At 38.4% G+C, this 12,842-nt stretch overlaps 1 protein-coding gene and 1 non-coding gene across 5 annotated transcripts in view; both read right to left on the bottom strand.

The window, feature by feature from the left end:
* The window catches only part of LOC100722908 (RNA 3'-terminal phosphate cyclase-like protein), a 290,503-nt gene that overhangs the window by 118,386 nt on the left and 159,275 nt on the right, over positions 1–12,842 (bottom strand). For 3 of the 4 annotated variants that reach the window (XM_063250674.1, XM_063250686.1, XM_063250682.1), the window contains one exon: positions 10,596–10,678. In XM_063250674.1, the coding sequence (XP_063106744.1) occupies positions 10,596–10,678 (83 nt within the window). Of the gene's footprint in view, positions 1–10,595; positions 10,679–10,976; positions 11,063–12,842 lie in introns of those variants that run through there. The other variant, XM_063250697.1, reaches the window with a different exon arrangement.
* On the bottom strand, positions 7,302–7,405 carry LOC111757516 (U6 spliceosomal RNA). Its single transcript, XR_002791844.1, has one exon. It is a non-coding gene; the product is annotated as a U6 spliceosomal RNA (small nuclear RNA).

The raw sequence follows: 12,842 nt of genomic DNA, 5'->3' as shown, positions 1-12,842 counted from the left end.
ATCTAAATTAGTACTTCATAGATCCTTTCAGACAATATACTATTTAAAATCTTTAAGGGTATTGTTCCAAATAGTCTCAATCCAAACAGGTTTTTCAGTATGGATTTGCCTGACAGGTTAGATTATGAAGTGGTACATAGAAAGTCCACTAAATTTTTAAAGGAGGTGTATTAGCTTAGAATGAGAGAAACAGTTACTATAGTAGTTGATTCTTATCTGTGGTTTTAATGTATATGGGTATCAGTTATTCACTATCAACAAAGGTCCCAAATATTAGCTAGAAAATTCCAGCAATAAATACAGAGGGCCATAATGTAGTATATTGTTATAACTATTTCATTACTAGTTATTGTTGTTAATATCTAGCTGTGACTAATTTATAAATTAAACTTCTCATAGATACGTATGTATATATGTATGTATAGGAAAAAACATAGTATATATACATTCAGTGCAATCTGTAGTTTTAGTATTCACTGGGGTCTTGGAATGTGTCCACCCCAGATGAGCAGGACCCACTTCGTGTAAAGTAAAAGGAGGCTTTTGGACCCTGACCCAGTATGGACAGGGATTAACCTCAGGTTACTGTTACAAATACAAATCACTTCTCAAAAAAAAAAAAAAAACTCCAAAGAATAATTCAGAAGATAAAGACCAGAAGAAACTATGGCACACTAAGAACAACTCTGAGGAAGCAGATCTGGGACAAACCTAGGAAATGGCAACATGTGCTCAATGGTGTTTCAGAACTGCTATAGAATTTTAGAGGCCTCACTTGTCCCTCCTTTTGAATAGGAATATTTACTGCAATTAAGCTATGTCTCTTCAGTCTGACATGTTAAATATACAGAAATCATATAAACTGTCTCTTCAGAGGTCCTAAACTCAAAAAAACCATTTCCAAGAAACTGTAACCAAGAAACCTCATCTGTACTTGGATCTTTCTTAATTATATGATAGTGGGAACTGGGTTTTTTAATTTATTATTTTGAGACAGAATCTTGCTAAGTCACTAAATTGCCAATGCCAAGCCCAGACTGGCAATCTTCCTGTCTCAGCCTCCCAGAGTGCTAAGATTACAGATGCCACTGCATCCAGCTTGTATGTGCATCTAATTTAGATGAGATACTGAATTCTGAATTAATGGCAATATGGAAAGTGAATTCTGGATCTCTGAGGGTTTATGATATTTTAGATGTGGGAAGGATGTGAAATATGTCAAATGAGCAAACTATGAAAATGATATTGTCCAGAGATGACCTTTATGATATCTCCTATACCATGTTTTTCTTTCACAATGTCACTTTGTCATTCTCTATCAATGAGTAGAGTCTAATTTCCCTCCTTGTTGAATCTGGACAAACTTCAGACAGACTTTTAAACAGCAGAATGTGGCAGAAGCTATGCCCTGTTAAGTGCCATGGCTAAATCATAGAAGATTTGTGCTGAGATACACTGAGACACTTGCTTTTCCAGTTATCACAATTCACTATGTAAGAAAGCCAACTACCCTGAGGCCATGTTGTAAGGATGTCCAGACCACATGTCCATGCTCCAGTTAACAGCCCTGCTGAGATCCCAGTTGACAACCATCATCAACTGCCTGCCACATGAGTAAAAACATCTCTAAGTGACTTTAGTCCTCTAACTTCCAATCACCCCTAGCTAAAACGTCTTATCAACTAAGATCCAAAACATTGTAGAAGAATAATGTGCCCTATCTGAGTTAACTGACTACGAGATCCGTGAACCTAATTTAGGAAAAGAAAACTAATGGGCTTATATTACTAAGTTCTTAGGTGATTTTCTTAAAGTAATAACAACCAGAATTATGTTGATGAAAGTGATGTAACAGAAATAAAAATTGAGAATGTGATAGGGGACAAAGAGACCTTAGAACACTAAACAATTCATTCATTGTAAAGGAGTAATGAGAAAAGTACAGGGAACAGAGAATCTATTGATAGTGAATTATGTTATTAAGAAATACAGAGATAAGAACCAGAAGATTTAAAGTAGTTGCCTGGAAAACAGAAATCAGAGATGGAAGATGGGGGAAAGGGACTGTGTTATGGTTGATACACTGGTCAAGTTGAGAAGTTTAGAAGTTTAACTCAGAGACTAAATTTAACTCAGAGACTAAGCAGAGAGTCAGGATCCTTATACTGTAAATATTATCATCCTGTGCAAGGGGAGGGCAAGGAGATTTTGTGCATGCTATACCGACCCTGGGATTGGGGGGTGTCATGCACAATGTAAGGGATGATAAGAGGATTATTTCCCCCTTTTGCTCTGGCTGCTGACTTGAAGTGTTGCCCCAGTGCCATGCCACCCTGCTTTGGAGCCAGCTGATTATGGATTGAAACTTCCACAAACAGTGAGCTAAATAAACCTTTTCTTCCTTCATTCTGGGTATCAGCTGTTTTGTCCCAGCAACAAGTGAAAAGTAACCAAAACTGAACAAAAATAGCAAGGGACTGCTGTTTTTTGTTATAAACATTAATAAGCCATCATCATTCCAAATTTTAAATATGTTTGGCATGGGATACTAACTTTTAAAGTATTATAAAAACATTTAGTCTATAAGCTCATTTTTCAAACAAGGCACAAAAAATAGACTCAAAGATTACATGAATTACTCAAAATCACATACCATAAAGGTAGCACAGTCAAGTGCCTGAACCCATAATTTACAAATCAATGTACTTCAAAATATTACCTAATAGCACAGTATTTCATAATTGAAGCTTATTAACTAAAATCAATTATTTCTTAATAAGATTTTATTGGTACATTTAGATACACAAAACAGTCACATTCATCAAAGAGAATTTGTACTATACATATTTTCCCTTTTTCCTTCCCTTCCCTTCAAGCCTTCCTTTCCTCCCCACTTACAAAGTTTTGTTTTCATATTTTCTTTTTCTCTTTTTTAATTGCCTCTTTTCTCTGCCCCTGCCATCTCTTGTCCCCCTTCTCATTTGAAGAGATTCCTATTTCAAAACACATCTTGATCCTTATTTACACTTTTAGTTTCTCACACCAGAGAAACAATGCAGATTTCACACATGTGTGTTTAATTTATTTTACTGAAGAGTATGGACCAAGATGCATCCATTTCCCTAGAAATGTCTGGAACATATTCCTCTTTATGACAGAGTAATACGCCATTGAATTAAAAAAAACACATCTTGTTTATCCATTCACCAGTTGATAGCAACTGGGGTTGTTTCCAAGATTTGGCTATTACAAACTGTACTGCTATAAACATAGGTGTGCGTATGTTATTGTGGTATGCTTTTAATTTTTTTAGTAAGATACCCAGAAGGGGAGTAGCTCGGTCAAATAGAAGCTATAGTTTTTTTAAGAAATTTCCTAGTTTTTTAAAAGAAATTTCCACATTGATTTCCATAGTGATTGCACCAGTCTTCACTCACACCAACAGTGGAAAAGGGTTCTTTTCTTACCCACAGCTCCACTAACATTCGTCATTGTTGATTTCTTAATACCATTTTTTTCTGGTGTGAGAACTGTTTTAATTTGCATCTCTCAATTGACCAGTGACACTGAACATTTTTTCATATATTTATTTGCTGCTTGTACTTCTTTAGCTGAGAAATGTGCATTCATTTCAGATGCCCATTTTTGGATTGGGTCTTTAAATTTGGAAGGTCTAGACTGTTGATTTCTTTATACATTCTTGATAGGAATACTTGGCCTGAAGAACACCTGACAAACATTTTTTCCACATTGTGGGTTGTCTTTTTTCTGCTGGTGATATCTCTTGCTGTGCAAAACTTTTTAATAAGATGAAACCCCAGTTGTTGGTTCTTTGTGATAGTTCCTGTGTGATTAGGATTTTGTTCATAAAGTCTTTGTTTACACCAATATCTTCAAGAGTTCTACCTATTCCATAGTCCAGCAGATTTAATGTTTCTGTTTTAATATTTGAATCTTTGAGGCATTTTGATTTTAGTTAGAGCATGGTGAAAGACATGGGTCCAATTTTAATCTTTGGAATGTGAAAAGCCAGTTCTTCCAGCACCATATATTAAAGAGGCTATCTTTCTTCCAGTGAGTGTGTTTGGCACCTTTTTCAAAGATAAGGTAGCTAAGTATGTCTGGAGTTGTTTCTGCATCTTCTAAGCTATTCCAGGGAATCCTCAGGCCTTATTTTTTGCCAGTGTCATGCTGTTTTTATTACAGTAGCTTTATAGTATAATTTTATAGTTCTATATTGTCTTTGTTGCCCTGAAGCACCTTTGCTATGCTAGTCTCTTGGAATATTTTCTCTAATTCTGTAAGATATGCTATTTGAATTTTGATCAGAAGTACATTAAATCTGTATAACAATTTGGGAATATGGTCATTTTCACTGTATTGATTCTTCAGACCCAAGAACAAGGAATATTTTTCCATTAGTTGATATCTTCTTCAATCTTCTTTTTCAGAGTACTGTAGTTTTCAGCGTAGAGGTCTTTTCTATCTTTTATTAGATTGATTCCTAGGTATTTCATTTTTTTGGATGCTATTGTAGAAGGTGTTATTTCCGTAACTCTTTTCTCAGTGAGCTTTTATTCGTGTACAGGAAGGTTATTGATCTTTGAGTGTTGATTGTATCCAGTTATGTTACTAAATTTTGGCTATTAAATCTAAAGGTGTTTTGGTGGAGTTTTGGAAGACTTCTATATAGAGTACCATGCCATCCGCAAATAATGATAATTTAACTTTTTCTTTTCCTATTTTTATTCCTTTTATTTCTTTCTCTTTTCTAATTTCTCTGGCTATAGTTTCCAGCACTATGGTGAATAAGGGTGGAGGAAGTGGACATTTTTGTCTTGTTCGTGATTTTAGAGTAAAAGCTTTCAGTTTCTGTCCATTTAGGTTGTAGTTGGTTTGTCACAGATGGCTTTTATCAGATTGAGATAAAGACCATATATGCCTATTTTCTGTATCATGAACAGGGGTTGGACTTTTTCAAAAGCTTTCTCTGCATCTATTGAGATGATCGTGTGGTTTTTGCCCTTAGCTCTGTATGGTGAACCATTTCTGCATCCCTGGGATGAATCCTACTCAGTAATGGTGTATAATCTTCTTGATGATTTGCTTCATTCTGTTTCCCTGTATTTTACTGAGAATTTTGTATCTATTTTCAGTAGGACAATTGACCTGTGGTTCTTTCTTAATTGGGTCTTTCTCTGATTTTGGTGTCAGGGTAATGCTGGCTTCCAGAAATGACTCAGGGAGATTGCTTCCCCTTCAATTTCATTAAAAAGTTTAAGAATGAGTAGTATTAAGTCTTCTCTAAAGTTTTTGTATTATTCATCAGTGAATCTATCACGGCGTGGGCTTTTCTTTGTTGGTAGGTTTTTAATTACACCTTCAATTTCATTGTTTGACATTCATTTATTTAGGATTTTTATATATTCTTGGTTCAGCTTTGGTACTTTATATATATCTAGGAATCTGTCTATTTATTCTGTGTTGTCCATCTTATTAGAATACAAGTTCTCAAAGTAGGTATAGATGATCTTCTGGATTCCTGCAGGATCCACCGTTGATTTCACCCTTCTAATTCCTACTTGTGTGGACTTGAGTCTTTTCTTTCCTTTTTGTGATAAGGTGGCCAAGGGTTTCTTTGTTTTATTTAATCTTTTAAACAACCAACTCTAATTCATTGATTCTTTGTTTTCTTAAACTACAATGCATTAAGTTCTGCTCTGATCTTTGTAACTTCCTCTCTTGTAGGAGCTTTGAGCTTGGCCTACTCTCTTTTTCCGCAAGTCTGAAGTTGAACATTAAGTTGTTTATTTGCAGTTGCTTGCTTTCTTCATATGGGTGTTCACTGCTATAAATTTCCCTCTTAGGATGGCTTTCATTGTGTCCCATAAGTTCTGGCATGTTGTCTTGCTGTTATCTTTAACCTAATATCATTTAGTAAGTAATAATAAAGTCCCTAATTCCTTAGGACTAAAAGGCAAGCAGAAAAAGATCTTTTGGAAGATCTATATAAGCATTAGAGCAAAACAGCTTATAGGCAATCACTTCCAAACTAGTTCACTTCTTGTAGTTACAGTATCAGCTTCAAATACGTAATGCTTCCTTTTGTCCTTTCCAATCCTAACCTAACCCCTGTAATTTCTCCATCCTCAGTTTTTTATGTAATCCACAAACAATTCACTTTCCATTTAGAAACTAGTGCTTTAAAATTTACTCAGATTTCACCACTATAATAGCACAGTTAAAATTATGATCATTAGAGCAGTAATGGAGAGCTTTAGATACACGTCTCTACTGATCCACAATTGTCAAATTTAAAGCTCTTTAGTTAAACTAGAGAGAAAAAAGTATTATCAATGGTTATTTCTTCATGGAAAACTATAAACAATTTTGCTTTTTCCTGCTTTTCTACACTTCATAATTAAAAATGTTTTTAGACATTTTTTCAACTTTATTTCTCATTTCTTGGCAGTAATCAACAATGAGCAACATGTTGATCACTTTCATTTTTACCTACCCATTTGTTTGCCTCTCCTTCTAACTGTAACTCTTCAGCCCTCTTCATTATTTCTTTTACTCTCTAATTACGGGCAATTACGATGATTAAATATCAGGTCCACATTCTTCTGAATACCACAATGACAACCTTAACTTCTGCATAGTGATAGTCACAGGTCTCACTCGCTAGCTATAAATTTCACTTGTCTATTCCACCATCACCTCAAACTCAACATATCCAAAACACAGGCTCAACTATCAACAGCCCCTCAACCAGTTACTACATGCATATTTTTGACAGTATTACTATTAACCAAATTCTAGTTCTTTCTTTGTCACTAACTAGCTGAGTAACACTGAGCACATTTGAAAATCACCTGGGTCTCAAGATTCCTAATGCATAAAATGTATGGCTTGGTCTAGACATTCTGCAATGTCTTATGATCTCAAAATCTTTTGACTTCCTGTCACTGAGGATCAAAATTTCAAAATCATCTTAAATTACTCTTCTTCTCCTAACTTCTCTTCCTACTCAGCCCATGATAAAGTCTTTTGCATGTTATTTTAAACAATGTATTTAACTTACTGCCATATACTGCCTTTCATTTATTTTGCTACACCCCTTTTCTATGGTGATTTAGAGTATCTTCAAACCAATATAATTGTTTCATAAATATTTGGCTCTTTGGATACAAGTCTGCATGGTACATCCCATCTTTGAGCAAGAAAAACACTGACTACGAAGAATAAAGACCCAACACAATCAACTGGATACAATGAGAATCTCCTCTAAGTATTCATTTAAAAATATGGAACTGTTCTAAAATTTGCATGCTGTCCCTGAACTGGGGCCATGCTAATCTCTGCATCATTCCGATTTTAGTACATGTGATACAAAAGCAAGTACCAAGATCAAGTTTTGGGATATCTCTCCAGTCTGACTTATTGCCACTAAATCCAATTCTTCATTACTGTAGGCCTAGATTATTTTCCTACCTCTACCTGTCATACTATACCTAGCACTCGCCCTACTTCAATTTTCCTAAAATATTTATTTATTTTAGAAGGCTCTTTCCCAATTTAAAACTTAAGAGTTTCTCCCATTACCTGTGAAGTAAACTATTTCTTTTCATCCCAGTACTTAAAGCCTCCATAATCTAATTCCAATCTATATTTTTAACTGCTCTCTCTCACAAACCTTTATTTCAATCAAGTTGGCCTAAGTACTATTCTCTGAACATCTCACAAAGATATTTTGCTTTGATTACCTCCTATTCAAGTTCCTTCCTCATACAAAATTAAAGCCTGCCTAGTTTTAATCTACCTTCTTAGAACCTTTTCTGCTCATCTCAACTCTAAGTGCTTTAAATATCTACAAAGTTTACTGTTTATCTTATATTCCCAATTATACTAAGTCCTCAGGGAAAACAACATGTTTTTATTTCTCTGTATGCCTTCGGGACATAATAAAATACCTTTTAAGGTATTCACAAACATTTGGTAACTGAAATTCTTTTTTAAGATGCAATCAACATATTTACTGAATATTGTTTACGTGTGTGTCACACTGTGTTTTTTTCTTACCTAAGGTGCTGTTGCTCAAAGCATACATAACTTGAAAAGAGATGGTTATCACTGGGAAAAAATAACTCTCAGGCAACAAAAGCACAGCACATAAACTGTGAAGATGTTCTAAGACTGAAGCTATAGAAATAAAGGAAAAATATATTATATTGAGAAAGTTTCACAAATGAGGTGGAATTTTAACTTGAGTATTTACAGTAGCAGTAATAGTGATAAGAGGTGTAATATAGTAGCTAAGAATTTAAGATCTTAATATGCTAGGTTTAAAAACTTTAAATGTATTAATTCCTTAGTTCTCACTACAACCCTATGGAAAAAGTACTACAATTCTCATCATTTTCCTGGATCAGGACACTTGATATGAAACAACTGAATAATAGCATTCACTTTAAAGAACTGAGCAGAAGTTATAACAATATTAGTAAAAGAGGAAATGTATTAAGCTATGATCCGCTGGCACTAGCTTTGTATTAGCAATTTTACAGAAAAACCAATAAAAGATTAGTACAAAAGTTCCTCATACTATCTTCATTCATAAAGTTCTTAGAGTCTTAGTAATTTTTCATGACTTCTGTAGTTCAAATAAATAAATAAAGCTATAGGTTCAAACAACTTAATAAGTGTTAAGATCAATTTAGTGACTGTTAGGTACACTACAACTTCTCAAACCTTGGAATCAAATTAGACATTATCACACTGATTTTTAAATAGCAAACAATTGCTTTTTAGCAGATGAACCTTTGAATATGTAGCTTTACTAAGAAACGACATTGTAGAAAGCAATGTATATAACATTGAAACCATGGTCTACCTAAAACTAATAGTTCTAGCGTAAATTCACTTTTTCTGAGCATCTGAGCACCTTTCATTTCTTTAGGAATAAAAGAAAGGGCGTTAAAAGGGAAAAACAATTTAATGAGGAAGCTGCACAAGAAAGTTCCTAGTACAATCAACCACAAGAGGGCAGCAGGACAGTTGAAAGGGGCAGTCCAAGGGGACTCAGAGGTAAGTCAATCCTATCCATACAGAGGCTATAAAACCTCCCAGTTAATTCAAGATCTGAAAGTATACTAAAGAGAATGAACTACTGGTCACTGGCAGATCACCTTATGCACGGTCACTGTACCTTTCTCTGAATCTCCTTTGGCTGCCCACCTATCATAGTACCCAAGTCTTCTTGTTTTTTTAGCCAGAGTCTCACTATTTTGCCCAAGCTGGTATTGAATTTGTAGGCTCAAGTAATTCTCCCTCCTCAACCTTTTAAGAAGCACGTGCCACCATACTCAGCTTAGCCAAAACTTCTATAGCAGCTGAGTAATTTACTACTATGCCTGTAACTTATTTAAGCCTCACAACGATAAGAAATGCAAGGCTCAAAGAGATTGTACTTTTAAGGGGAAAGAACATAATGATTCACACCTAGATCTGACTCCAAAGCTAAAGCACTTTCCTATTTTGCCTAAAAAGAACCCTATCTTTCAAGAATAGTCAGATGAATCAGAGAAAAGACATAAACTGCTACCCATATCAAAGACACCTGTCTTAAATCACTAACATAAAAGCTTTGAAAGAAACTACAGTATTTCTTAACCAGTTTCTGAATGAAACTGGTTAAGCTCCAAATGAAAGACATTTAGTAAGAGAAAAATAAGCATTATATACTAATCTAGCTGGGAAGTACTGCAGCTTTCTTCTACAGGTGAATACATGTATTATTATGGCAAGTGATGGATACATCCAATTTCCCAGTTACACGCCAACAGATAAGTGCATCTACAAACAGTTTTCACACTTGAAGCTGTAAAAGATGAGCAGATGGGGGAAGAGGAGCCAAAAGTTGAGTATTCATTTTCAGATCTTCAAGGTATTATATCAGAATATTTGGAGTAGCCCAATATCCCACTTGTACAAACGTTATTATGAAACTAAAAGTAATCATCTTCTTTATTCCCTCTTCTGTTCTTCGTCTCTGTATTTTTCCTCCCGCTGACATACTAGCTGCTTTTATCCTTTTATTCAAAAAAAAGGAGTTTCCCTAACAGATTAATAACAATAGGAAAGCAAACTGGGTAAATTAAACCGACACAGCAACTTTAGGCAGATAAAACCATCGAGGAAGCACTGGATGTGGCAACAGAAACCCCAGCAAGAACAGCTCAGTAGGTAAATTTTTTATTATTTAGAAATACCCCTCTTTGAAAGATTAAAAATCTCTGGCTGCTTGAGGAGTTAGGGAAAACGTCTACAAGGCCACACTGTTTGTAAAACCAGTTTGTTTATAAAACCAACACGAAATGATCCTTAAAGGATCCAAGAGCAACAATAAAGACCAAAATTACTGTGGCAGAACAACTTTAAAAGTTCAGCAGTGCCATTTTCAGAGTAAGCAACAGAGAACCCCGCCTGTTCACACACCCATCCAACCTTCTTACTATGCAAGCACTCACTCACAGCTTTTGCACCCCAGACTTTACTGCAGCTACAGAGGAGAGCAGCCAGGATCCCATACCCACCAAAGAGGGAGCTGGAGGAAGGGCCTCTTTTTCTGCAGAAGAGAAACAGTTCACATCTTGTTCCCGTTGCCTGCTTCTGAAACCTAAAAATAGAAGTAGAGTTACTACCTCAGAAATCCAAGGGAAATAGATGCTCTTTTCTAAGCTGTTTATATGCTTAAAAATTTTAAAGAAGGTTAAGTATGAGAAAGAGGGAAAAATTACAAGGATGCAAACATTAACAGCAAGATACTCCATTCTGGGTTTTGCCTTAAAAGAGGAAGCTTAAAAGGCTGAGAAGTTTACTGCCACTAGCAGGGGAAACGGAGGTCAAGAGGTGGGAAGGTGCAGGAGACACAATTTTTGCCCTCCATCTAGAGGCCAGGTGGCGACAACACCTACCAATCGCAGGGACGCCGCGTCGAGGGAGCGCCCTGGAGCCCGAAGGGCTGCGCCTGCACCACCCCTTCTGCGAGCCGAGATCCGCGGAGCCCCCAGACCGGGCACTGGTCTAGCGTCCGCCAGGCTGGGCCCTCGAGGGGCCTCCCACGCGGGCTCGCTCCCACTCACATCCCTGGACAGCGCGGACCAGGCCTGTCCCCGCGCCGCGGCAGCCGTCCGCCCCGATGGGCGCTGCAGGACACGGCCCAGGGATCCAAGGGGCCGCGCGGCGCCAACTCCGGAGACGCCTGCTCCTCCTGTCAGAGCCGCCGAGGGTTAGCGCGGCCGCTGCTGCCCCCTTCTGCTCCTCTTCCTGTCGGCTTCCTGCAGCCCACACCACTCCCACTTTGGGCAGCCGGGAAGCCCGTCACCACCGTGTCTCCACCCTCTCCGGGGCCACACCGTCTCCCCAGTGCCACAGGCGATACTGGCTCGGAAGTCCCGATAGCGTCAGGCCCGGCGGCGGCGGCGGCGGCGGCCTCCACTCCAAGCGCCGCGGAGCTGGGCGGGGCGGGAGCCGACGCACCTCGACTGCGCGTGCGCGCGCGGGGCTCCCCGGCCCCCCGGTTCCCAGGAAGCTGGCTGGGGCTAGGCGATTCCCTGGGTAGTCCCGGGGCCTAAAAGCGCGAGGGAGCAGAGGTGGTGGCGGCTCCCTGAGCTCTGGGGCGTGACGGGGTACCCGTGTCAGAGCTGGCTTGGCACAGATGGGCGTGCGTGCTCCCCCACGCCCTGGAGGCGGCTGGGAATGAGTCAGCCGGCCGGGAAGGTCCGGCTGTGCACAAGCCGGCAGGGAGGAGGCTGGCTGCTTCGCACGGAGACTTTCCCTTCCCTTCCGTGCACGCCTTCCCAGTTCTGCTTTCGCTTCCACCTTCCGGGCACTGCACACCTTCCTTTCCCCAGCCTGGGCAGTTGGCTGAGGCAAAGTGGTACTGTGGAGTACAGTAACATGCTCACATGCGCAATCCAGAGCGTCTGACTGAGCAGCTACCTGGTTGAAAAGAGGAAGGTGGAATGAGGCACCCAGAGAAGGAAGAAAAACAGCTTGCACCGTCCCTAAGAGCCTCATTCATTCATATATTTACTGATCACCTACTGGTTTTCAGGCTGTAACCTCTCAAGGATACCAGAGGACAACAACCTACATTTTCCGTGCCCTACTGGCTTTTGTATTCTCGTAGAAGGAATAAAATATGCTTTAGAATGAGTAATGCCTGAGTAATGTGTGATTGCCACCAAATAAATAAATAATGCAAACTAAAGAAATAGTAAGTGGAGGTGTTATTTTAGAGAAGCCAAAAACAACTTCATGAAAGTGACATTTCAGCAGAGATCTGAAGGTTAAGAATGAGCCAATCCTATGACCATTAGGGAAGAGTTACAGAGAAAGGGACTAACACAAAGACCCGGAGAAAGAAATGTGTTTGGCAAATTCAGCGTCGTAAAGAGGTCAATGTGGTTGGAGGACTGTAAAGGACGGAGCAGTGGAAAGAGGTGAACCCAAAGTTTCCTGGGACCAGTCTCTTAACAACCTGAAGGAGATGATACATTTATAGGTACTATTTACCACAAAGGATCTGCTTTTCAGATCAGTCCTGTATTTCCCGGTTTCTTTAAATGAAATTCACCAAAACAGGGCCTTCGTTTTTTCCCTACAGATCCAGTGCAAAAGCTCTTTGAGCAAATTATAACAAGCTAGAGAGTGACTGAAACACACACTGACTTGTTTAAAGTACATAATGAACTATGGCAGTGTTTTCATCATATGGAGGGATTTATGAGATTTTTGCATTTCTATGATAGGAGGGTCATTTTTTTAAAAAAGGAATT

This window comes from Cavia porcellus, unplaced genomic scaffold (genome assembly GCF_034190915.1).
Source record: "Cavia porcellus strain 051 isolate PalLab524CR breed Dunkin Hartley unplaced genomic scaffold, mCavPor4.1 scaffold_1, whole genome shotgun sequence".
In the NCBI taxonomy this organism is placed as follows: domain Eukaryota; kingdom Metazoa; phylum Chordata; class Mammalia; order Rodentia; family Caviidae; genus Cavia; species Cavia porcellus.
The sequence above is the reverse complement of the archived record's forward strand: the minus strand, read 5'-3'. Positions and strand labels throughout refer to the sequence as shown.